This window comes from Lynx canadensis, chromosome A2, assembly GCF_007474595.2.
Source record: "Lynx canadensis isolate LIC74 chromosome A2, mLynCan4.pri.v2, whole genome shotgun sequence".
Classification (NCBI taxonomy): domain Eukaryota; kingdom Metazoa; phylum Chordata; class Mammalia; order Carnivora; family Felidae; genus Lynx; species Lynx canadensis.
In genome coordinates, this window is record NC_044304.2 from 21,520,178 (window position 1) to 21,544,674 (window position 24,497).

Genomic DNA, 24,497 nt, shown 5'->3' on the forward strand with positions numbered 1-24,497 from the left:
GCGGGCCTCATTGTCCTCCTCTGTAAAGTGGCGCCCCTTCTGAGGGCTGGTACGCGCGCCAAGGTCTGGCAGGGGCCGAGGTGCACCGGGACCGGCCGAGAGTGACCGGCACCGGGAGGCGGAGGCCGGGACCCCCCTCCTCTCCGCGGCGGGGGCGGGGCCTTAGGGGGCTGGCCCTTGTGAAGGCGGGCCCTGAGCGGGGGCGGGGCCGTGGCAGGCACCTGGGTGAGGTCGCGCCGCCCCGCCCCCTTGCACTTCCGTGTGCAGCGGCTCGAGAGAGGGAGGCTGCGGCACCGGGATCCCCGGAGCGACCCTCGGCATCCGCCCGCCGCGCTGAGGCCCGGACGGGACTCAGCGGCCTCCGGGCCCGTCCCGGTCGGGCCCGCATCGACCCCCAGTCCTCGCGCGCGCCCCGGAACGGAGCAGGGAGCTGGACCCCAGACGTCGAGACCCCTGGCGCCTGGAGGTGCGCGGGAGGTGAGTGAGGGCCGGGACCGGACGAGGGAGCCGGGCTACCCTTAGGGCGCGCCGCCCCTCCCTTCCCCCTCTCCAATCCGGTTCTCGTTTCCAAAACTGAGAAACTGAGCCGCGGCCAGCGAAAGTCCCCGCCGCGCTCCGAGACCCGCCGGTGCCTCCGTCCCCGGTCCGTCGGTCTGTCCCTCCGCTCAGCGGTACGGGCCGAGGCCCTCTCGTTGGTCTGCTCCCGGCCCCTCTACCCGCCAGTATGTCCCTAGACCCTCCGAGCGTCCGCCCGTCCCCGTCGATTCCCTGGGGCCCTCGGTCGGTCCATCTGTCCCCACCCCCTCTTGTGTTCCCGCGTTCGCGTCTTCCTAATCTTGATCTGTCTGTCCTTAGACCTCCGCGTGCCCCACCCCCACCGCACCTCCCGCCGCCCCTGGATCCCGTCCTCCCAGAGCCGCGCCCCCGACCCACGCTCGTCGCCCCCTGCCGGTCCCGCCGCCTCTCCTTTTCTACCGCGGAGCAGAAGCCAGGCCGCCTGCCTTGCCTCGCCGCCCGCCCCTGGGTCCCTGCCCGGCCCAGCCGGAGCGGCGCCTCCTTCTCGCTCGCTCTCTCCTTTCAGTCTGGGTGTCTCTCTCGGTCTTTCTCCATCTGTCTCCGGCTGGGCGTGGCTCCAGTCTCCACCATCCCCCTTACCGCCCCACCCCTCCGCCCCTCTGAGCCCCCTCGCCTAGAGGCCCCTTCCAGGTCCCGTCGGTCCTAGCCCCTCCGCAATTCAGACGCCACCCCTCCCCCCGTGGGTCCCGGCCAGGTGAGGGGAGAGAATGGAGGAGATTCGGGGTGAAGAGGCTGGAGGTGGGCACTGTCAGAACTGTCCTACTTCTCTGACTCTCATTTCCTCCCGTGAGAAGGGAGAGCCCCACTAAGCCCCCCACTCACACCTGGTCAGAAGGATTTGCTGTGCGTAAGAGCATCCCCTTTTCCTCTGGTCCCTACCCTATACGGTTGGACTTGACTCCTTGTAATGAGTTGCCTGTATCTGGACATGTAGGTACATTGTGTGTCTGTGTCTGCCTGTGTGTTCTTTGTCACTGTGTCTGGAACTTGCCTCTGTGGTCTTTTCCCACCTGTGTGCCTTTCCTATGTACATGTGTGTATGTCTGTGTGTCCTGAGGCTCTGTGTGCCCTTCGCAACTCTGTGTGCACTATGTCTTGGTGTGTTCTTTATCACCAGACTCCCGTCAATGTGTTGGGGTGTGTGTGTGTCTTTGTGTGCCTATGTGTCCCTTGTGTGTCTGGACAGTCCTATGTTGTACACTGGGCGTGCCATGGTGACCCACTGGCCAAATACATTTGAGCTGTTAGTTTTGGGAGCCTGTGTTAGAGTGTTAGCCCACCAGGCTCATGTGTGTGTCTGAGTGTGGGTATGTGTGTAACACTCGTTCTTCCTCTCCCTCTGCTACTGAGCCTCTGTGACCAAGCTGACCTGGTCACCAAGGGAGGGGACTGGTCCCTTGAGTTTCCTTGTTCCTGCTGTGGACTGAGTTGGGGTGCGGTGGACAGGCCGGTAGAGGGCAGTCCTGTTTGTGTGTGTGTGTGTGTGTGTGTGTGTGTGTGTGTATGTGTGTGTGTGTATGTGTGTGTGATGTAGAGGTGTATAGCCTACATAGCTATACACTATATACTAGCTATAGGCTGGTATAAGGGATCTGGTGTGTTCAGAACTGTGGCTGGGCGAGACTGGTGAGTGTGTGACTGGTGGGAGACTCACAGTCTGACTATGAAACTGCCAGTCTGTGTGCTAGGGAGTCCCTGTGATTGTAGGGAACCGAGAGTGTGGTGCCTGCGCCCCGAGGTGACAGTGTTGGGCCGGAAGGTGAGAGCCCCAGTGTGTGTGAGCATGTGGGAGGCTGTGAGGGTGTGGATGTGCACGGGGCACCTCAAGGCCAGCCCTGGTTCCTGGGGAGTTGGGGAAGGCCTCTATCTCTTGCCTTCCTCTGCTCCCCCAAGTTGAAGGATACCCGAGGGCAAGTCTTTGGGTTTGCAGTGCTGTGACCAAGACCTAGGGCTCAAATACTCACTGTGCCTCTTACGGGCGCAAGACTGGGGCTAGGCCTCTCTAAGGCTGAGTCCCCTTACCTGCAGAATGGAGAAAGTTGCTGTGAGGACTTGAGGTCCTGTGTCAACAGTCCTCTAACACAGGCTTGCTTGTCAGAGCTCAGCACATGCTAAGTCTTATTTGGAGACCACTCCCCCCTGCCTACTCTATGGTCTCCATTTTCCTGAGAGCTGGGCTAATAAAAGCCCAGATAGTCCCCCACCCAGTTTCTTTTCTGTGATGTGTCTGGTGACCCCTCCCGTGCCCTTTACCAGACTGCTTTCGGAAGGGCTGAGGGCTGGCAGAGACCCCAGCAGCCTTATTCAGCCCACTTGACACCTGCCCAGTCTCAGCAACACTGATGGGGAAGAAGGGGCTCGGGAGGGTGATTTGGAGCTTGACTGCAGGATGCTGACACCATTTAGCTGCCACAGCTAATTGGAGTTTAAATTAAAATTAGAAATAAAGTACAGACAAGCCTGAGGATGCCTCAGTCCCTAGAGAGCGGTGATGGGGGTCTTCAGTGGGAGGAGGAGCTCACTTCTTGGGGAGAGGAATCTTTTGTGGAGGCCCAGGCCTTTCAGCCAGGAGACCTGGGACACCTTGCTGCCATTACCATTCCTTCCTTCTAGGATCTCTCTGGGCCTCGGTTTTTTCAGCTGTATAATGGGCACAATATTAATGTGAGAATCACCTGAGCTAAAAGGTGTAAAACAAAGAATAAAAAAGTGTCATGAGGCACCTGGGTGGCTCAGTTGGTTGAACATCCAACTTCTGATATCAGTTCAGGTCGTGATCTCCTTGTTCAGAATCGAGCCCCTCGTAGGGCTCCGTGTTCAGCGTGGAGCCTGCTTAAGATTCTCTCTCTCCCTTTCTCTCTCTGCCCCCTCCTTCAAAATAAATAAATAAACATTTTTTTTTAAATGTCACTATTCATTTGGTACTCCCAAGGTGAGTCTAGCACAGGAGCTATATCATGCCGCATCACTGGGGCCTCAGAACCACCTGGAGAGATGTAGTCTCCTCATTTCAAAGATAAGATAAACTGAGGCTCAGGGAAATTACCCCAGGCCACAGAGCAGTGGCTCCCCCAATTGCCTCTAGGTCTCCTAAGTCATAGGGCAACCTCGGGTGGACAGTGGGAGCTTTCTTGCTGCGTCTGTAGTCTGGAAATGCTCTGAGGGCTGAGACACAGCGATCCAACCCCTAGCGTGGAGAGGACACGGGGCCGGTGCCCTGGAGAAGTTGGGCCCAACACTCCACTTCACAGAAGAGAAAACTGGGTCCAAAGAGGCTGAGGCCTCAGAGCCAGATGGGGCTGAGCCGGGCCTGCGTTGGTCGTTCTGGGGCTGACTGATGGGGAAAGCCTGTTTGGCAGTGCCTCCCAGCTCAGCTGTTGCCTCTTGTTCCTGCAGGTCTGCCTGGAACTGGCCCAGGTGAGGGCAGCAGACCTACTTCTGGTGGTGGTAGTGTGGCGGTGGCCGCAGCGGGAGCCAGGACTGAGGGCAAGGGGGAGCCAGGAGCCCCAGGTAAGACTGGATCCTCCTAGACAGATGGACATATGGACAGTGTGCCGGGGTGGCCTTCCTCTTTGGGCTCCTCCCCGTCTGCTGGGGCTGGGGCTGGGGCTGGGTCAGGTAGGGGAAGGGTCACACAGAGTCCCTGGGTTGAGTGAGGGGCCTGGGTGCCCAGAGCGGGCAGCAGTTGGCCTTGCCTATGAGGGCTCCCTGCCTGACACTGGCTCTTGGCCCAGGGAAGACTGTGGCCTTGGAGCTCAGAGGCCTGGGGCCCACCGGCTGTCTGGGGTGAGGAGGGGTGACATTTTGCTAGTCAGTTAGAAAGAAGGCGGGGCATGTGCCAAGGGTTCAGGGTGGATGTATCAGCTTTTCTATGGCCTCTTGTCTCTGCCTCAGGCTGTTCTCATCATCTCACAGGGAAACTGAGGTTTGCCCTGGGCCCCACAGTGGGTTGGACACCAAACTGAGAATGGAATGAGGTCTCTCCTGAGTTCTTTTTCACATCCCAGTTCCCTCATTTGCCCATCTTCTCTGGGGTGAAGGAGAGATACACAATTCTCCTCCCCAGCCTCCAGATTCTGGGTGAGGTAGGCAGTCTCTAAGTAATACTGGGGAAGGCTGCACTCTCTCAGGCTCCTTATAAAGCTAAAGATTCCCTCTTTTGGGGCCAGACCTCCTTCCTTCTGCCCTCATTATAATGAAAACAGCCCTGAGAGTTACCTATCGAATGTCCAAAGTTCAGTGGATAAGATTCTGGAGTGTGATTGAGGGGGGGTTGCTGAGGGCACTTGGAACCTAGGGAGTGACAGTGGGGAGGGGTGGCAAAGGTGGTCTTTCCTCAGGGAGGCCTCCCTGATCAACCCCTGCTCCTGCCCCTACTGCCCCACTCCCGCCCCTACTGGTATCTACAGGTTTTTGGGGGGCAGCAGGGGTGGGGGGTGGTGGTGAATAGATCAGTGGGGGCTGTGCTCTCAGAGCTTAACTTGGAGGGGAAGGAGGGCAGGAGGGCAGGAGGGCAGGGCCCTGGCTCCTGGGATGGGAGTGGGGGCTAAACAAGGGGAGGGTCATCATTGGGTCTGCTGTTTATTCAACTTACCATCAAACCTGGTGAGGGGAGGAGGTGACGTGTCCTTGGCGGGCTGGAGGCCTCTGCTACCTGAGGTCAGGGACCCACCCACTCCCAGCACTGAGCCTCATTCCCTAAGAAATTCAACCAATTAGTCTTGGAGCCAGCCCACTTTCAAAGCTCAAACCTCACCTCCCAGCTGGTGCAGACACAGATATGCTCACACAGGGATATAGAAACTGAGCTGCCCTCTGCGCCCAGGCCTGCACACCCTCAAGTGTCCACACACGCACCACACATGCGCACACACACCCACAGGCATGCTCAAACACGCACTCGGGTGCTCGGCCAGTCACCCTTGCATTCAGAAGCCTGCCCACACACACCACACTGCCCATCCTGGGTCAGGAAACGGGGTCCTTGGTCAGGGTCACAACCCAGCCTGCGTCTGGCACTGAGGGTGAGGTTTGAGGTGTGGTTGTGACCACAGGTGCTCCAGGGGGCTGGGCCACACCAGGAGGTGGGCTCTGCCTGCCCAGGCATTCACCAGCCATCCTGCTCACCTGGGCCAGCCCCCCCCCCCCCCCCCGGCTGACCAGGACTCAGTAGGGGGTGGGGGGAGGGACGATGGGGGACAACTTCAGCTGTGCTGGCACCGTTTGTGGCTGCTGCCGCAGAGGAGGAAGTGGGCTCCCTGTGGTCATGGGGCTAAGGTGCTCGAAGGTGGGTGGGGGTCCAATCAGTTCCTCTGTCCCCGCAGTGTCAGTGCCCACAGCGGAGTTGCTGGGCTCTGGCGACTGGGAGGCAAGCAGGGTACTTCTCCCAGGGCGGTCTGTACACTTTCCAAGGCCTGGGCCCAGGGAGAGATCTGTCCATCCGAGGTGTTTCCGGAGGCTCACTTCCCTTGGGCTGCCCAGGAAGTGGTTTCAGAGTGGGACTGACCAGCCCTCCGGCTGTGGCCTGCCCCGCCCCGGCCTTGCCTGTGAGGGGAGCAGGGCCTGGCCAGTGAGTTAGGCTGACTGACCAGGCTTCCCACTGCCAGGGCTGACCAGGCCTTGACAGAGGCCCGAGGAGAGGGCTTGGGGAGCTGAGGCTATGAAGTCCCCGCAACCCCCATCACTCCAGCTCCTCCTTTCCTCTGAGCTCAGAGGCTCAGAGCGCTAACTCTGGCAGGCAGAGCCGCGTCGCGTGAACTGGCGTCGGCTGGGTTGCGTCTCAGGGATTAGCCGGCTCCAAGCTGTACGAATGAACTTGGACAAGTGGCTTTGATGCCTGGTGCCTCATCTTTCTTCTCTGACAGATGAGACAATGATAGCATCCATCTTCCTGTGGTTGTGCCGGAAGCTACAGATAATGTATGCAAAGTAGCTAGCATCTTGCCTGGCACTTTATTAGTGTTTAAGGGGTAGAAACTGGAGTTATGTAAAGCACTTAGCACTCAATTTGTGGTAACAATCCCCCAAAACAGCAAGTGGTACTGATGGTGGGGTTATTATCGTCTGAAGGCCTGGGCACTGGCCCAGTGTCACAGGGCCAGGTGGCTGCACAACGCGGCTGAGAAGCCAGGTCTCAGGCTCCTTCACTCCCGCTCTGTTCTGCCTCCCGGTGGCAATGCTGCAGGGTGGGGAGGGTACGTTCCATGTCCTCTGAGGAGAGGAGCTGCAGGGCGGAGCAGCTGTGCCCACTCAGCAGCCCAGCCCCCTCACTCCCTTTCAAAGGGAGGAAAATAGATCTCATGACAAATGGATGCAGGGAAGAGAAAGGCAGCTGCCTGCTGCCCCCTCAGCCTCCCCTGGGCCCCTTCCCTGACTCTGGTCCCCTGCGGGACGTTGGGCCTGGAGAAACTGACGCTGGCGATGGGGGGTGGGTGGTGAGCCCTCCTGCCAGACTGCCTGCCCTTTGGACCCCTGGAGTCAGCCTGTGGACTGGGAAGGGGGTAGACATCTGGGGATAGAAACTCCCCCTACACACATGTCCATACATACATCCTTGACACGTGGCAGCTGGTGACAGGGACATGCTTGTGCTAGCGACAGGGAGGGGAAGCCCTTTGCTATCCAGGGCCCAGAGGCTGGGGGCCTCGGGTGTTGGTGTGGTAATGATAGTAGTATTGTAGGCGGGGGCCAGAAGACTGGAGGGCTGGAGATTGGCAGGGGCCTGGGCTAGGAGTTTTGAGTGAGGGCATATCCTGAAGGTTTAGGAGCAAGACCTCTGCAAGCACCAGACAGACCTGGGTTCGAATTCTCACTTGATATTTACTGGCTGTGTAGTCTTGAGCCAGGGACTAGACTGCTTTGAGCCTCAGCTGCCTCATCTGTGAAATGGGAAGGTCAAGGAGTTGTCCATTTGAGACCTGAATGATAAGGAGCCAGTGTGTGTTTCAGAGGAGGGGCAGGAAGACAGAACAGCAAATGCGGAGACTCCTAAGCGGGAAGGAACTTGGCTGTTCAGGGAACTGAAAGGGGTCACTGTGGCCTGGGGCAGAGGAGTGAGGGGAAGGCAGTGGCCGAGGAGGTCAGGGAGGGTGGGTCAGGCCCGGGGGAGGCGCCTAGGCTTATTGGGAAGGAAAAGGTAACCATTAGGGACTTGGGCAGGGAGTGACGAGATCTGCCTTAGTTGCTGGGGCAGAAGGACAGTGGGGCCAGAGCAGAGGATGGAGAGCAAGCAGGTGCAGAGCCTGGGGAAGGTGATGGGGTGCTAGGATGGGGACAGCGGTGGACAGAAGAGATGACTTCAGGGTAGAATGCAGCACAGAACTGATGGTGATGCTGTGTGGGGAGGAGGGTGAACCCCCCACCTCTTCTGGTGTCATGGGGCCAGTGCTGGCCCTGCTAGGAGATGAGGGGACACTTGTGTGGAGGACATGAGGAGGCCTGGCTCAAGTGCATTTGAGTGTCTCTAGAGCATGGTGAGCTTGGGGAGGCAGGTGGGCCCACAGGCAGGCCTGGAGTTTGTGGGACCTGAGCTGAAAACAGAGACATGAGAGTCAAGAGGTAGCGTGTAAGCCTGGGCTGGGGAGGATGGGGTTCGGCGGGTCTTTGGTGGGAAAGTTCAAGAGGCCCTCGGTATGGGGTTGGGATGGCTGTCCCTCGAAGGTCCCTGCCAAGGTGCCCAGGAGGGCAGGCTTGCGGTGGCTGAGCCACTGTTTTCACAACAGCCCCGGAAGCTTTGGATCATGTCACTGGCTTGTTGGGTAAACAGGCACAGTGGAGCGGCTAGATCAGATGCTTGCTTGGTGTGGGCTGCAGGGGCTGGGAGCCCGGACCAGGGTGGAGGGAGACAGGAGGATTGCAGGGCCTTCTAGAACTAGGGCTGGAGAAAGCTTGTGGGTCTGAATTATCAGTACAGGGAGACCGAGGCCCTGAGAGAGAGAGCAGCTAGCCCAGGGTCTGCCAATGGTCTCAGGCTGCCTTTGCCAAGCCTGGTCTTTTCCCAGAGCAGCAGTCCACAGCAGGGCATTACAGGGGTGGGAGGCTTGAGAGAGCCCCTTTACCACTGATCCTGGTGACAGGACGGCTGGAAATGGGCAGGGGGGCAGGTGTGGAGAGGCCAGGTGTGAGGGTGGAGGAGGTGATAAGGATGATGGTGCCAGGTCTTGCACTCAGCACAGCCTCCTAGGCAGGGCAAGATCACTCCCTTTTACAGACGGGGATGCCAGGGCACCTTCACCAGGCTCACAGGGCACCAAGGAGCAGACCACGTCTGAACTAGACCTGTCCAACCCACACCCAGGCCCCCACTCCTAAGTTCCTGTGTTCACTGCCCGCCATGGGATGGCACGCCATGGCCCTACCTCTCTCCCGGCTTCTCCCGATCCCCAGATGGGGAGGCGTCATCCGAGCCCTGCTCCCCTTGTGGTGATGGGTGGCAAAAGCTTTAGGCGCCCATTTCACCTTCTCCCAAACACAGAGATTAATGTCAACTATGGGGAGAACCATGGGAATCTGGAAGGAGGCCTCTGGGGGTGCAGAGGGACAAGGTGGAGGAAGTAGACTCGGGGCCCACCTCTTTGGAGGCTGGAGGAGGAACCATTCCCACCCCCAGGCACACAGACATGCCCTCACCCCACAGGAGGCCAGGTGGCCAGTTCCAGAGTTAGAACTGGAGGGTCCCCCTCTGCCTCCCCATGGGGCTGCCCCATCGGCTTTGTGGCTTTGGGTGAATTGCTCTCTTTTTGTTGAGTTCTGCTCAGTGAGTCTGAGCTCACTGGAGGTCACGTGTGAGGTACCTGGCGTGGCCGTCCCACCTGACAGGTGTGAACCTTCCCCTCCTTCCGTGTGCCAGGCCTCGGACTGCCACCTGTGACCCCTGGTCTCGTCCTCAGCCTCCGCTGTCCCCTCAGACGGGTGGGCGGGGAGGCCTGCCCAGTGATGTATGCGACTGGCCCACTTCTTCCTCTGTGCACTTTGGACTTTGCTCTGGGCCAGGAGGGACTTTCTCTGCCTCCTTCCGTGGAGAGGCCCAGCCTGCCTGACACCCAGCTGCTGTTTCCCTCCTTAGCCATTGTGCCCCAGGGGCTGTGGTCGAAAAGGCTACATTTGGACATTCCTGGTGCCAGACCCTAGCCAGACGTGTGTGGGTGCTTCCAGACTTGTGTGTTTATCCCTGTGTCTGCCTGGAATATCTCTGCCCATTGTGCTGGTGATACCGTGTGTGCACACAGATCTCTCTGTGCTTATGAGTACATGAGGGTATCGATGTCTGTCAACAGGTGACAGCGGTTGTGGGGGGTGGTGTTTCTCAGTGTGTGTCACTGAGTCATCCTAGGAGTGTGTATGTGCCTGTGGTTACAACCATCTGTGTGTGTGTCTAACTGCAAGCAGGGTTCCCCATGTGTAACTGTGTGTTTGGGTTGGTGGGTGTGCCCGTGTGTGCACACATGTGAGGTTATTCTGGGAAAGACCCTCATGTACCCCCCACCCCAGCTCTTTACAGAGGCCCCCTTGTCCTCAGTCCTGCCGTGAAGGGGCCTTTGTTTCTCCCTCAGGGGGTACCTGGAACTCTCCCTCTGACTGAGCCCAGGGCTTCCCCAATCCTAGGACTAGCTGAGTCACTCAAGGCCTGGGCCTGGCATGGACTATGCCCCCAAGAAGGTCCTATCCTCACCCCTCCCCTTACCATGTGCTGGCAGGAGTGAGTGTGAGCCAGTGACAGCCAGGGTCCCAAGTCTTGCCTCTCAGACCCTTCCAGATCCTCTGACTGGCTGGGCCAGCTGCACCCCTGCACATCTCTCAGATTGAAGCCTGGTCCCCATTCTACCCCAGCCCCTCTCGCTCCCTTCCACTCACTACCTGAACAGTGGTCATATCCTCCTCTGTAATTACATATTTATGTGACTGTCCCCCACCTTCCTAGCTGTGAGTTCCATGGCCCAGTATGTCTTGTCACTGTGGTGCCTGCTGGCTGGGCCTGAGGAGGGCTGGACTGGGCCTTTGGGACTTAGAGCCCCCACCCCATCGTGTGCAGAATTATGTCACCACCTGTACGTGCTTTCCTGGGAAGAGGGTCCACATCTTTCATTGGTTCTCAGGGTATGACCACCCATTTGCAATTGCAGAGGCTTCACTCATGCTGCTCAGGCCTCACCTGTGATTCCCACTGGATCCCTGTGGACTGGGTCAGCCTGGCAGAATGATTTTTGAATGTCCCCAGGACATTCATATGTGTGGCCAGAGCTGAGAAGCCCAAGACAGGGACTGAGACAGTGCCCAGAGAACAGACCCAGGTCCTCAGCATGCACTTCTCAGACAACTGCACAGGGTACCTGTAGTGAGTACATGAGGCAGGGAAGAAGCTGGCTTCCTGATTCCCCAGGGTTGGCCTTTAGAACTGTCTGGAAGGATATGTAGGAATTCAGGATATTCTGGCTGAGGGAATAGCATATGTAAAAGAGGGGGCTTAAAAGCGAGACAGGAGTTCACAGAGTAGCCAGAGGTGAGACCTGAGGTGAAGCAAGCCAGGGCCAGGCTGAGGTCTGGGGTTTCTCCAAGGGCAGTGGGAGCCCAGGAGGTTTCATGGGTTGGTGGTGACTGGGGTCGCTGGGGAAAGGGAGGAGAGTCCACTGCAGTGGTTGGTCTGTGAGGGGCGGGGCAAGAAGGAGCACTCGTGGGGGTTGAGGGTTGGGAGCAAGTGTCTGGACTTGCTCTGGGACTTGGCTATGATCTGAGACCGTAGCTGGTCCTCCTCCAAGACAAAGCTGGTCATATGGAGGCTGGGGCACAGGACCTGGTGGAAGGGCCTTAGAGGGGACCTTGCCTAGCCCTTCCCCTCCCCCACCTCCTGCTCTTCTTGCTGAGCCCATTTCCTGGGTTGTGAAACCCCTGTGGCCTCTCTGACTTGCTTCCGTCTGGGAAGGCCATCTGGGGAGGCCATCCTCCCTGCCAAGCCCGGCTGCCTTGCCCTGTTGCTGCTCTGCCAGAGTCAGCCCTGCTCCATACTACTGATCACACTGCCTTTCACTCGCCTTCACTCCCACTCTCTGGGCCTCATGTGTCCTCCCTCCTTCATTCATCCTTTTAGGCCCAAGTGGGCTAGACCTTGAACTACTTCCCAGGCCGGGTCTGTATACCGAGGAAATCCTGGGCTGACACTGCCTCCACTTTGCAGCCACCTCCACCCAGCCTTGACTGGCAGCGGGTGGTGCCTTCCATGGGCAGGCGACAGGGGCTGGCCCCAAGATTGGGCAGATATGTGTGGGAAAGGGTTGCATGGGAGGAGGGCGTCTTCTGCCCCAGCAGCTGCCCCGGCTCTGTTTGCTTGCCTTTCTCGACCTCAGCCTGCCCCCTCTTATTTCCCTGGCAGATTTTCTGAGGGAGCCTCCATCTATGTTTGCACACATTCCCCAAGAGCCTGGCCAAGTCTCTCTTCTTGGGGCCCCACTTTGCTCCTCGGTCCAGTGGGCATGTCCCTGTGGCCTATGAGACAGAATCCAGTGCCAGGGAAGGACCGGAGTAGAGGGGCCAGGTCGGGTCTGGGGACCTGGAGACTCTCATTGCAGGACCTGATTCTTGGTTTCCCCCTCCCTGCAAAGAGGAGATGGGCGGGTCAGTGTCTAAAGGTCCATCTCTTAGATATGTTTTGACTTAATGGGTTTTATTTTTCACCTTTAACAAAACTGTTATTGAACAAATTACACGTGATTGCTGTGGAAGAGTTAGAAAGTACACTTCTATTCCGGATGGCACACCTCAGGCCATGTCTCCCACATCACCCCCATTGCTGGAACACACTCACGGGTGTACACGTGGATGTGCAGCATGCACACTTGTCCTCTGTGCCCCAGGAGTCCTCACCAGTGTGGTCACTCTGCTCACCTCAAGCTTGGCCTTGTCCACTGTCCTGGACGGCCTGGGAGTACATTGCCCTGGAGGAGGTGACCTGCCTGCTCTGGTCCTGCCCAGCACCACCTTTCCTTACCTCTGGGTGGCTGGTCTAGGGTGGGGTGGGGAGCCGAATCAGTGGGCCCTCATGCTTTGGGACTGGAATCTAGTATGGCCTAGGCTTCCCCAGGTTTTGAGCACCAGAGGCTGGCCCAAGGGGCTGGGATGGGCGGAAAGGTAGAATTCAGGGGTCTGTACCACCCTCATACAGAAAAGGAAGAGGTCCTCAAGGTCAGGTCTAGGACTGGCCCAGAGGGAGTTGGGCAGATAGACTCTGATTAAGCACAGGGCACCGCTTTCCTGGTGCCCTTACCCCTCTCCTCGTTTCCTCTGTCCTCAGTGTCTGTGTATGGTGCTTGGCACATTTATCTGTCTGTACCTTTGCTCCCTCTTTCCCTTTGTCTCTTCTTCCTGACATGGTATACAGGAAAGAACATCGGCTGCAAGATGCAGGCCTGGATTCAAATCCTTCTACCACTTACTGGCTGTGTGACCTTGGGCAGGGCATTTAACCTCTCCAAATCTGTTTCTTCATCAGTAAAATACCCACTTCCAGAACCAGCACGGACACGAAGTGAGCTAATGCCATTACAAGGTTAATTTGGTGTGTGTTGGCCTTAGGGAAGGATGATCCTTCTTATAAGTGAGGGTGCTGAGATTCACCCCCAGATCCTCTGACTCTGTGTCCGGTGCTCCCCCACTTCATAGGGCTGCCTCTGCTATGGGCTGAAGAAACTGGAGAGTAGAGATTAACAGCCCACTGCTAGCTGGGAAAGGCCTGGCTGGCCTCAGCCGGCTCTGAGGGGCAGGTCCCCATGGAGGTCTGTGTGGGATCAGCCCTTGCCACTTCCATGGCCTGGCAGAGCGGCAGTGAGGCTAAGCCAGTGGCCTTCCTTTGGGGCCTGTGGGCCTGGGCCTATTTGCATGGGGGCTATAAATAATCGGCACACCTTGCTTTTGTGCTGTTACTTCAGTCCCTGGTTTCCCCACCAGTGTTCAGACTGCAAGGTAGATGGGCAGCGCTGGCTCCACTGTGCAGGGCCCAAGACCTCTCTCAGGGTCACGTGGTGATAGAAGAAGATCCTGGCTCATGGTGTCTGTCTCCCTCCTGGGATCTGGGCCGTGCAGTGGGGTGGAGGGCCCATGCCTTAGTTTTAATCTACGAAGTTGGGGCTCGGGTGACCCAACCCTGGGGTTACTGCTGAGTAGCCCCATGGGTCCCCCTCCTCATGGCACTGCGGCCTGGCTGCACAGGTTTGGGGCCAGGGCTGGAGCTTGCTGTGGTTACGGTTTCCCTCCAGTGGCTTCTAACTGAGCAGCAGCTGCTCTGAGTGTGATCATTGGGTGCTGGAGCACAGGCCTGATTGGCGGCCTGCGAGGCTGGGCTCTGCTTCACATTCCTGGGGCTTCTCTGATTCCATCTCCTCCATGCAGCCCCCTGGGGTGGTCCCCATGGACAGAGGTGGGTGAGGTCATGGAGCCTGGGACCATCTGGGCTGGGCCCCAAGGGGAGGCGGTGGGGAGGCATCTTGACCGCTTGCCTCAAATGCCCAGATCATTTTGCCACCAAGGCTACCCTGACCCCCTCTCTTGCAGGAACCCAGGCCCCTGCAGTATGACTACTGCTCCTTTGTCCCTGCCAGTGTGACCACTCAGCCCTCATCCTCTGAGATACTCAGAAAGCCCGTCAGTGCCCCACCCTGGGTCCCAGGGTTATCCTGTTGGGAAGCACACGGCCCAGCGTGTCTGCTGGGGTCGGGCCTGGGGGTTGTGGATGCAAACTTGTGGCAAACGTGTGCTGTGCAGGGGACCTGCCGATCATCTGGACCCCCCAGGGAGAACTCAGCAGGGTGCTCCACACCTTGGGTCCCCAGGCCAGCAGGGTGGCCTCACGAAGGGCACGATGTCCTTTTTGCCCGACAGTTTGGGACATTCACCCAGATTCACACACACACACACACACACACACACACACACAGCCTGGCCCATGCAGCCTGCTCTCTTCCCCGTTCACATTAGCTCAGTGCCCACTTTGTGCCACCCACTCACACCTTCAGACACGCCAGCTCACACACACACACGCTTGAGTTCAGGGAGGAGCCAGCAGCCCCCCACGGCCGGCTCCTCCTCCCTGCCTACCAAGAGGTCTTAGTGGCTGGTTTGGCTGGTCTTACGCTGAAGGCTTTGGGACCTGAGCTCAGATGTGAGCTTACACACCCATTCTGGCTCCTTCTGAGTAGGAGCCAGGCCTGGGCAGGGGACGTGGTGGGGTCTGCCTCGCCTGGCGCGCCTCCCCTCTCCCCTGGCTGCTGGCCTCAGAAGACCGGCGGGGCCCCTGGGCTGGGCTTCAGGCTGAGGTCAGTGTTTCCTGTGAGCTCATCTGGGCTGGGAGCTCTCGGCAGACCCGGCTGCTACTCTGGCTGCCTTGTGGAGGAGCTGGGGGAGCTATCCCGGGGGTAGGGCGGCTCTGGCATATTCACATGTATGTGGGGGGGGGGGGTCTAGGGGCACGTGTCTGAGACTGCCGCCACGCTGGCTTACGTTCAATATGGAGTGAGTACATACGTATGTGCATGTACATGAGTGAGTGTTCGTTCAACCATGTTTATGGAGCAGCCTCGTGTGTGGGGCCCAGAGCCAGTGTCCACGTAGGTGTATGAGGGTACACCCAGGGGCTTGCACATGTGGCCCTCCTCCAGGAATAACAACCCAAAAGACCCTCAGGGTCACCTCCTTGAGTGACCCTTGATTTGAGGAAGAGCAAGGAATAGGGTGAGATGTGGGGGTGACCTGTGTGGTTTAAAAAACAAATTCAGTGTTACGTTCAACATTAAAATAGTTTTATATTTGGGAAAAATTAGTTGGAAAGCGCAGGCAACCTCTGTAGGATGAGGGGCACCTGACCCAGAGGGGCTGGGGTTCAAAAGGTCAGGGGTGAGGGTGGGGCCTTTCCCTGCCCTGGTCCCTGAATGAAGTGGGTGCTTAATTAGTGGAATCTCAGCTTTAGCTTCTGGCTCAGCCTCAGGGTTTCCGTTTCTCCATCTGAAAGGTGGGGGTGGTCATCTTGGCCCTATTTGTCCTCCTGGGTAGTTATGAATAAAAAACAAACTTCGAAAACCAAGAAGATCTGCAAGGGAACAGGGTGCAGGGAGGCGGGGGTACCGTCCTGCCCATCTTGGCTGGCACTGACGTGCTGGAGACCAGCATATACCGAGTGCTCAGCACATAGTACGTGCACAGGAATTGGGTATTACAGGGGGCCTTAAATGAGTCCCCAAATAAATGACTCGTGGTCACAGACTCAATGCCTCCAGGGTCCCGGTAGGTTTTGGAAAGGAGTAAAAAGGGGGCCCCTGGCCTGGAGTAGACTGGCAGGGGTGCCAGCCAGCTGTTGCCCAGTGTGCTTGAGGTCACATCTTCATTTTACCAGGGATGCCACAAATCCAGACTTCCAGAAAACGTCTCAGTTTTGGCAACGGCAACTAGAACTAGTGCCCTGTAAGCACTAACTCAATGGGCCAAACTCAATGCGGTGAGAGTCCCCCAGGGGCACCCGAGCAGCACCTCCTGGGACTGTCCCTTGCTGCCCAGCCTCACCCATTCTGTCTGTACAGCCGTACTGCAGTCCCCAGCATGGCACCGTTCCTGCGTATCGCCTTCACCTCCTATGAGCTCGGCTCCCTGCAGGCTGCGGACGAGGCCAGCCAGCCCTTCTGTGCCGTGAAGATGAAGGAGGCACTTAGCACAGGTAGGACTGAGAATCCAGGCTCGGTGGGAGGCCCTGCAGGGCCCATGCCTTGTTCCCCTAGAACTTCCGAGGGATCCTTCTCTTCCTCGTCCTCACCTGCCGGCCCAGCCCAGCTGTGGATGTAGGACCGTGGAGACCACCGAGTGCCCGTAGGGCCTCTAGCATTGGCTGTGTAGAGCCTTCTCCAGGGTGATCGTGGGGTGGAGGTGGGGGGGAGGGGGGATTCTGGCTCCTCCCCCATTGGTGGGTTCACCCAACAATTTCCTCATGCTCATCTGTGCCAGCCCCTGTGCTGGGCACTGAGGACACTGCCATGCTCCAGGGCTGACTTAGCCCTGCCCTCACGGGGCTCACAGTCAGGTGTGGGAGCCAGACAATGAGTCCCGTGACAGGGAAGCCCACAGGAAGCACTGTCCCAGGCTGGGCTCTCAGCAAGGTCCTCCTGGAAGAGGCAAACATCTCACACCATTCCTTCTTGCTTCTGTCCTCACTTGCTGAGCCCCTGGCTCATCCCTTAGGTCCCGGCTGAGCTGTCCCTTCTTCCAGGAGGCATTCCCTGACCCTTAGGCTGGGGCATGCCACCTGACCATGACCCAGAGCAGGTCTAAAGCCCTGGCCTTGCTTTCTTCAATCTCATCACAGCTGTGGTTTAACATTTACTTGAGGAATTAATGGGCTCATGTCTCTGCCCTGGACTGGGCTCTAGGGAGACAGGCACTGTTTTTCACTTTTCTTTCTGCCGTGTTCTTTACCTCCAAATGCCAAGGCTGGCATGACGGGCCTCCACATTTGTTCACTGAGTGCATGAGGGGAGGTGACAGCTAAGTGGGGCTGAGGAAGAGGGTCACAGGAAGAGGGAAGAGCAGGGGCTGGGATGGGACCTAGCAGGGCTTCCTAGAGGAGCTGCAGGCAGCTGTGTGCTCTGGAGTGTGTTAGGAATAACATGAGGCTGGGGAGGTGAGCAGAGCACAGTTGTGAAGGCGGGGGAGTGGAAATGTCAGAGGGAGAGCCAGGTGGATTCTCTCCCGCTGAAGGCTATGGGAAGTCTGGGGGCGGAGTGGTGGGACAGAGGGACCCCAGCCGGACCTTGCCTGCCCGGCCATGTTGCAGAGCGCGGGAAGACACTGGTGCAGAAGAAGCCCACCATGTATCCCGAGTGGAAGTCCACATTCGATGCCCACATCTACGAGGGCCGCGTCATCCAGATTGTGCTGATGCGAGCAGCCGAAGAGCCGATGTCTGAGGTGACAGTGGGTGTGTCGGTACTGGCCGAGCGCTGCAAGAAGAACAACGGCAAGGCCGAGTTCTGGGTGAGGACGTGAGGGCTGCAGCGTGTGCACGCACGTGTGCGAGCCCCTGGGTGAGCCTGGCTGCGGGGTGCAGGTCCTGTCTGGCCACTGGAGCAGCTCTGCGATCGGTGCTGGCTCTATGATTTACCAGATCCCAGCCCCTCTGAGCCCAGTTCTGAATCTGTAAAAGGAGAAGCTAGTAAAAGACCCCACCTCAGGGTCATTTGTTCAGGTGACATGAGTCACTGGATGCCAAGGGCTTATTGTAGCGCTGGGCACATAGTAGGTGCTAAAGGGAGCCATCCTTGCCATTGCAACTACTCTTTTCCCTTTTAATTTTGTGAAAGCACGATATGCACAAGGTAAAACATTTCAGAATGCATGTAAGGGTTTGTCCTGGCCCCACCACCAGGCACCGCACCCACTTCTCAGAGGCCCCCATTGTTCCAAGTTCTGTTTGGAGCCTTCACAGATATTCCAGGCCCAGGCAGGCATTAGGGAACACACTTATGTCTCCTCAACAGTGAGGAGGTGGGAGAAAGGGAAGGCTTATGGCCATCACTCACCTGCTGAAACCTGGACTTCGCACACGCATATGGCCATGTGGCCCTCATGGCCACGGGATGTCAGCGCTGGCAGAGCACCTCTTGCCCCCTGGGGTTACATGTGGGCTCCTGCAGCCAAGATGTCCCCACTGGAAAGACACTATGACCGTGAGGGACTCTGGTGAGCCTCCAGTGAGGCATGAAGGGGCCAGGAGAGAAGTTGACCTAGGGCTGTATGAACACTTGGCTGGTCAGGTAGAGATACTTGCTGTGCTGTCTGTCTACTCCACCAAGAAACGATATCAGTCACCAGGCATGGGTGTTGGCAGAGGTGAAGGTCCTGCCAGAAGCAGCCAGTCTATGTGAGGAGACTGGGCATACAGAGACTCGGACACAGAGAGAACCAGCGTGGGTGTCTCAACACGCATGTGTCTGTGTCTCTGTGTGTGCAGGGACTTGGGGGTGTTGGGGGGCATTCTAAGATCCTTGTTAAGGGGGCAGCCAGGAGTGGGGGTGGGGAGTTTCCCTTCCCACTCTGTTCCTGGGCCATGTGGCCGGGCTGGGTGTGGGCTGGATCTTTTCACTTCCCCAAATGTAATAATACCTCTGGGTAGAGGGTGGGGGTGGGGCTCAGGGGCGGGGCCGTGCCCACACTGGGCAGACAGGTGTCTGGCTAGGCTGCCAGGACTCCCTTGGCCTTGGGGGACCAACCATGGGGGCGGGTTCTGAGTCCAGCATGGCTGGAGCCCGCCCTCATTGACCCCCCACCCCCACCCCTTCCCTACCCTCACCCCTGCAGCTGGACCTGCAACCCCAGGCCAAGGTGTTGATGTCTGTGCAGTATTTCCTGGAAGACATAGGTAAGACCCTCCCTATCTGGGCTGGGGGTGTAGGTTCAGAGGCCAGAGCCAGGACAGAACCTTAGGGAAGCAGTCCCTGTGGGCAGTCTGTCCAGGGCCACCCTGGGAGGGACTACAGGAACGTTACCCTTTCCGGGGCTGGGGCTGACTTCACTACTGCACGGCCGCCAGATTGCAAACAGTCTATGCGGGGTGAAGACGAGGCCAAGTTCCCAACAATGAACCGCCGTGGAGCCATCAAGCAGGCCAAGATCCACTACATCAAGAACCATGAGTTTATTGCCACCTTCTTCAGACAGCCCACCTTCTGTTCTGTATGCAAAGACTTTGTTTGGTGAGGGCTGGCTGTGCCTCTTGAGAGTGGGGTCTGGGGAGGGAGGGCCCCACACCCAGAACTCACCCTGCCTGGGGATTTGCCTTTCAGGGGTCTCAACAAGCAAGGCTACAAATGCAGGCGTAAGTGTCTCCACTGCCCGGTCTGTTTGCACACGTGTGTCTGCCAGTACCCGCGTGCATTCTCAGGAAAGCCCATGTCCCTGTGCAGGGATCACATGTCTAGACTCTGTGTGCTTGCATGTGTGCATGTGAGATTTTCCACGTCAGAGTGTCTGTGTACGAGAACCACACTCAGTGGTGCATGAGCGGGCTTGCTCTGGCTCATGAAAGCCAGTTCTCTGTGTCTTTTCCCAGGCTTTGGCGCAGTATTTACATAGAAATCAGCCAATGCTACTTATCACGGCTCTTTTCCCCTGCAGAGGCTCTTAGACCTTTTACAGTATACCCTTGGCTGCACATGTGCTTCTGTTTAGACATGTGTGTATATGGGTACACACATATAAGACACCTCCACAGTGGTGCTGGTTCTGAACACAAGCTCTGGGGGGCACCTGGATGGCTCAGTCAGCTAATCGTTCAACTTCGGCTCAGGTCATGATCTCATGGTTCATGGGTTCGAGCCCCACGTTAGGCTCTGTGCTGACAGCTCAGAGCCTAGGGCCTGCTTCAGATTCTGTGTCTCCCTCTCTCTCTGCCCCTCCCCCACTCATGCTCTACCTCTATCTCAAAAATAAATAAACATTAAAAAAAAATTGAGCACAAGCTCTGGAGCCAGATGGCCTGGGTTTGAATCCTAACTCTGCCACTTCCTATTTGTAGGGCCTTAGAGTGACTTAACCTTTCTGTCCCTCAGTAAAATGGGGATAATAGCCTTTATGAAGATCAAATGGGATAAAATATATAAAGTGGCAGTTTAGGTGACTGGCACATAGTAAGCATTTTATATAGAGAGCGTATTGTCATTATGCAGAAGTGTGTATATTCTGGTGTCTTTGTGGTAGTGTGTGTGTGTGTGCATGTGCATGCATGTGCATGAGAGAGCTTAGGACCCGTTTGCTGTCCCAAGCATAGCAGAGAGACAGGGGGCTCTCTGCCTACAGTCCTCTCACTGCAATACTCTGTGCCCTCATTGCTGCCCCCACTGCCCACTAGGACCCCTTGAACCTTCCCTAATCTCTGAGATCCTCCAATTGGCCCGCCCTCCCTGCTCCTCCCCTTTCCAGGCCCCTCCTACGAGGGCAGGCAGGAGGAGAGAAAAAGCAAGCTGTGGGCCCCAGGCGTCTGTGGGGTGAGGGTGTGGGCGAGCAGGGAGAACAGTGGCTTTGTATAGAGGGCTGGACTGGGCCAGCAGGCGCCAGCTCACAGCTCTGCCCCTCCTGGTGCCTTCCCATCCCCCTCCTGGCCTGTGCCTCCTCAAGAATGCAACGCTGCCATCCACAAGAAATGCATCGACAAGATCATCGGCCGGTGCACCGGCACCGCAGCCAACAGCCGGGACACCATAGTGAGGCTGGGCCCAGGGCGGGGGACCTGGGGGGGCTTGGCCAGCTGGGAGGGATTTGGGTTCTCCCCACCCCTTCCCTGTGGAGTTTGCCCTTCTCCCCATTTTTCTTGGTTGCCTCCTTGGACTTCCAGATTGCCCAGTTCCTGCACCTTCCCCCCTGCCCCCCTACCCCATGGCCCAGTGGAGCCCTTTTGAGCATCTTGCCATGCAAGGGGTTGAGGAGAGCTAGGGGTTGAGGAAGGAGCTAGAGCTGGCATGTGACCCTCAACCTGTGACACTCTCCTTCCCAGTTCCAGAAAGAACGTTTCAACATCGACATGCCGCACCGATTCAAGGTTTACAACTACATGAGCCCCACCTTCTGTGACCACTGTGGCAGCCTGCTGTGGGGGCTGGTGAAGCAGGGACTAAAATGTGAAGGTGCGTGCCACCCAGCTCTGGGGACTAGGGCTGGGCAGGAGGGCACTCCCAGCTGGTGCCTGCCCACCCAGACCTCCTAAACTCCCACTAACTAATGCTGTCTTTGCCCCGCTGCTGGGGAAGGCCTCGATGTCCCCTCCCCACTGGCTTCCCCATTTACCTGCTGTGTGACCAGGAGTCCCCACTGCTCTGAGCTCAGTGTACTCAAGTGGAAGATAGGGGTAAGAGTAGAGTAGGGCCCAGGGAATCACTGAGGGACAAGCAGGCAGAAGGTGTTGAGCAAACATGTTTCACAGACCCCTTCCCTGGCCCCAGGCTTTAGTGAGGCAGAAACAGGAGGCCCCCTGAGAGGAAAAGTGGCTTGTCTAGGTTGCCCTAGACATTCTTTGAAGGGTTTAGAGTTAGGTCAAATCTAGAGTTAGGTCTCCTATCTTGTGCCTTTTTTTTCTTTTTCTTCTTTAAATAATGAAAGATTTAAAGCACTCATGATGGCTTCAGATGCATTTTTTTTTAAAGACCAGAAACCCAGCAGACTCTACCAAAGCCCTGCTTCCTCCTGCTCCCTCCTCCCCTCCTCCCCTCCTCCCTGCACTTGGCTGAGCCTGGGGGAACGGGGACAGTTCTCCCAGAGCCTGCTGGCAGCCTGTCAGGCCCTGCCTGAGCGGGGGCCCTGATGGCCCTGTGTCTGCTTCACCCCAGACTGTGGCATGAATGTGCACCATAAGTGCCAGAAGAAGGTGGCCAACCTCTGTGGCATTAACCAGAAGCTCTTGGCTGAGGCATTGAACCAAGTGAGCCAGGTAGGCAGACACGGTGGGAACCCCGGACACAAGGTGGCAGGATTGGGGGTGGGCTGTCAGGGCTCATGCTACTATTAGAGAACCCTGGGGTGGGGAGTGGGTGGGCAGCATTTGTATTCATGACCCCACTTCTGGAAGATGTAGTCCAAGAATTAGCAGAAGGTGGTGGGCTTGTTCTCATATGTGGTTGTGTACTTGGTGAGCCCAGAGGACCACAAGGTTGGAATGCTTGGAACTAAGAGCCCTTATTGTGTGTATGTTTTATGTGTTGTGTATGTTGTGTGTTTGGGTGTGGGTGGAGCTTGAGAAATGCCATAACACTTTAAGGTAAAATTCTAGAATCAATTACCAGTGAAGGCAACACAAATAATCCATTGAGTAAGTGGTGGGAGGGTTCAATGTACAAAATTTTCTTTCTATTCAGTGCCTTCCAGGCCATCAAGGTATCCCTGTGCTACAGGGTGTGTGTGTGTGTGTGTGTGTGTGTGTGTGTGTGTGTGTGTATGTGTGTGTGTGTGTGTGTGTGTGTGTGTGTGTGTGTGTGTGTGTATGTGTGCGCGCGCGCACGTGCGCTCCCTGGAGTCCTGGGCTTTGCCCCTGCTGTCCCCCATTGGTTTTGAGAGTGGAGTCATGGATGGTTGGGGTCCTCCTTCTTGGCTGAGAGTTCTGATCCTGGTATGACTGACTGGATGTCTCCCTAACCTCTACCCTCTCCTCTAGAGACCCTTCCGGAAGTCAGAAACAGAGCCTGTTGGGATCTACCAGAATTTTGAGAAGAAGCCAGAAATCTCTGGAGAAATTGTCCCAGGTGAAGCTGGGCCCATTTACCCCCGGAAAGTTCCCACTCCCCACTAGGACCCAAGATGGGACCCAACCTCCCTCTACTGTTGAGACCTGAAGGGAGACACCACCCCTGGAGAGGGAGTCCCTTCCTCTTTGAGGCCCCTTACTCCACCCCACCTCTTGGCCCCAGGGGAGGGGACTCAGCAGACAGACACCTGAGTCTAAAGTGCCATCTCTTGGGCAGACAATGGGACCTACGGCAAGATCTGGGAGGGCAGCACCAGGTGCAACATTGAGAACTTCACCTTCCACAAGGTCCTGGGCAAAGGCAGCTTTGGGAAGGTAAGGGGCTGTTTGGCCTTGGGGCAACTCAATGGACCTGGGCCCAGGAACCCAGGAGCCCAGGGGCACCTGCATCCCACCCTACCTGGCTTCTTCCTGATGGGGTGCGGTTGTGGTGTCCTAGCTTTTGGCCTGGCCTTCCCCCGCTCGTCATCCTGCCCACCCATCAGGTGCTGCTTGCAGAGCTGAAGGGCAGGAAGGAGTTCTTTGCGGTCAAGGCCCTCAAGAAGGACGTGGTTCTGATCGATGATGATGTGGAGTGCACCATGGTGGAGAAGCGGGTGCTGGCACTCGCCTGGGAGAATCCCTTTCTCACCCACCTCTTCTGTACATTCCAGACCAAGGTACCCAGCCCTCCCACTGTCATTGTGTCTGGAGCCACAGCCCCCCTTGGCCTCCCAGTGGGGCCATGTCTCCCCTGCTTGTGTCCTCCAGGGCAGAGTTGTCCCCTACTTCCTTCCGTCCTTGGTAGCCCTCAGTAGAGTTTCTTCAGCCCTTTTCTGTGCCTCTGCTCACCGCTCTTTCCACCCCAGGACCACTTGTTCTTCGTGATGGAGTTCCTCAACGGGGGGGACCTGATGTACCACATCCAGGACAAAGGCCGCTTCGAGCTCTACCGTGCTACGTATGTGAGGGACCTGTGGGGGGAGGAGCCCTGCTGGTCTGCCCTCTTTTTTCTTCCCTGTCCCTGGAGAAGCCAGCCTGGGCTAGAGCTGGGCTTGGAGAGATTTGGGGTGCCTGGGGCTGTCCCCACCATATGGGAAGCCACGGGTGGTGAGTGAGCTCTGGCTGACAGCACAGCACAGGCGTACTGGGGTCCTGTCCCCTGCTCCTTGAGCCTCAGCCTGGGCAGCCTTGCAGATGGTAATGCTGTACAACACAGGACCCTGGTGTGTGGCCCCCAGACTAGTATGTACCCCTTCCCAAACTCTGTGGTGTGTGTGTATATATGTGTGTATGTCTGTATAAATGTATACACTCATGACAGAACTGTCTCATTTGGAGCTTTTCCTTAATAATTTTCTTTTTGGTTGCCAGGCCCCCTCCCCCTCTTGCCTGATACAAGATGTGCTTAATCAGACCCAGGTGGCCCATGGGGTTTTTTGCAGCATTTCCTGACCCTGGGGATAGGGGTGAGGGCCCAGGAAGAAGCAGGAGTTGGTCACGGAAATCCCAGAACACTTCGTCTCTCTCTGTCATCCAGGTTTTATGCAGCCGAGATCGTCTGTGGACTACAGTTTCTACACAACAAAGGGATCATTTACAGGTATGAGGAGGGGAGTGGTTGGGAGCCTTTCAGGAGGGAAAGCTCCAACCCATCATATCCCCCACAATGCTCTGAGTGAGGCCC

At 57.3% G+C, this 24,497-nt stretch overlaps 1 protein-coding gene across 1 annotated transcript in view; it reads left to right on the top strand.

Annotated features, from left to right (window-relative positions):
• The first annotated feature begins 267 nt into the window (after positions 1 to 267).
• Positions 268 to 24,497, top strand: part of PRKCD (protein kinase C delta) — a 29,534-nt gene continuing 5,304 nt past the window's right edge. Inside the window, exons 1-15 of the mRNA XM_030307015.1 lie at positions 268 to 477; positions 3,973 to 4,086; positions 16,134 to 16,267; positions 17,378 to 17,577; positions 18,901 to 18,961; positions 19,133 to 19,295; positions 19,386 to 19,417; positions 20,716 to 20,801; positions 21,092 to 21,221; positions 21,921 to 22,021; positions 22,742 to 22,829; positions 23,049 to 23,146; positions 23,317 to 23,490; positions 23,680 to 23,771; positions 24,351 to 24,413. Coding sequence (XP_030162875.1) covers positions 16,153 to 16,267; positions 17,378 to 17,577; positions 18,901 to 18,961; positions 19,133 to 19,295; positions 19,386 to 19,417; positions 20,716 to 20,801; positions 21,092 to 21,221; positions 21,921 to 22,021; positions 22,742 to 22,829; positions 23,049 to 23,146; positions 23,317 to 23,490; positions 23,680 to 23,771; positions 24,351 to 24,413 — 1,403 coding nt within the window. The 5' untranslated portion in view covers positions 268 to 477; positions 3,973 to 4,086; positions 16,134 to 16,152. The remainder of the gene's footprint in view (positions 478 to 3,972; positions 4,087 to 16,133; positions 16,268 to 17,377; positions 17,578 to 18,900; positions 18,962 to 19,132; positions 19,296 to 19,385; positions 19,418 to 20,715; positions 20,802 to 21,091; positions 21,222 to 21,920; positions 22,022 to 22,741; positions 22,830 to 23,048; positions 23,147 to 23,316; positions 23,491 to 23,679; positions 23,772 to 24,350; positions 24,414 to 24,497) is intronic.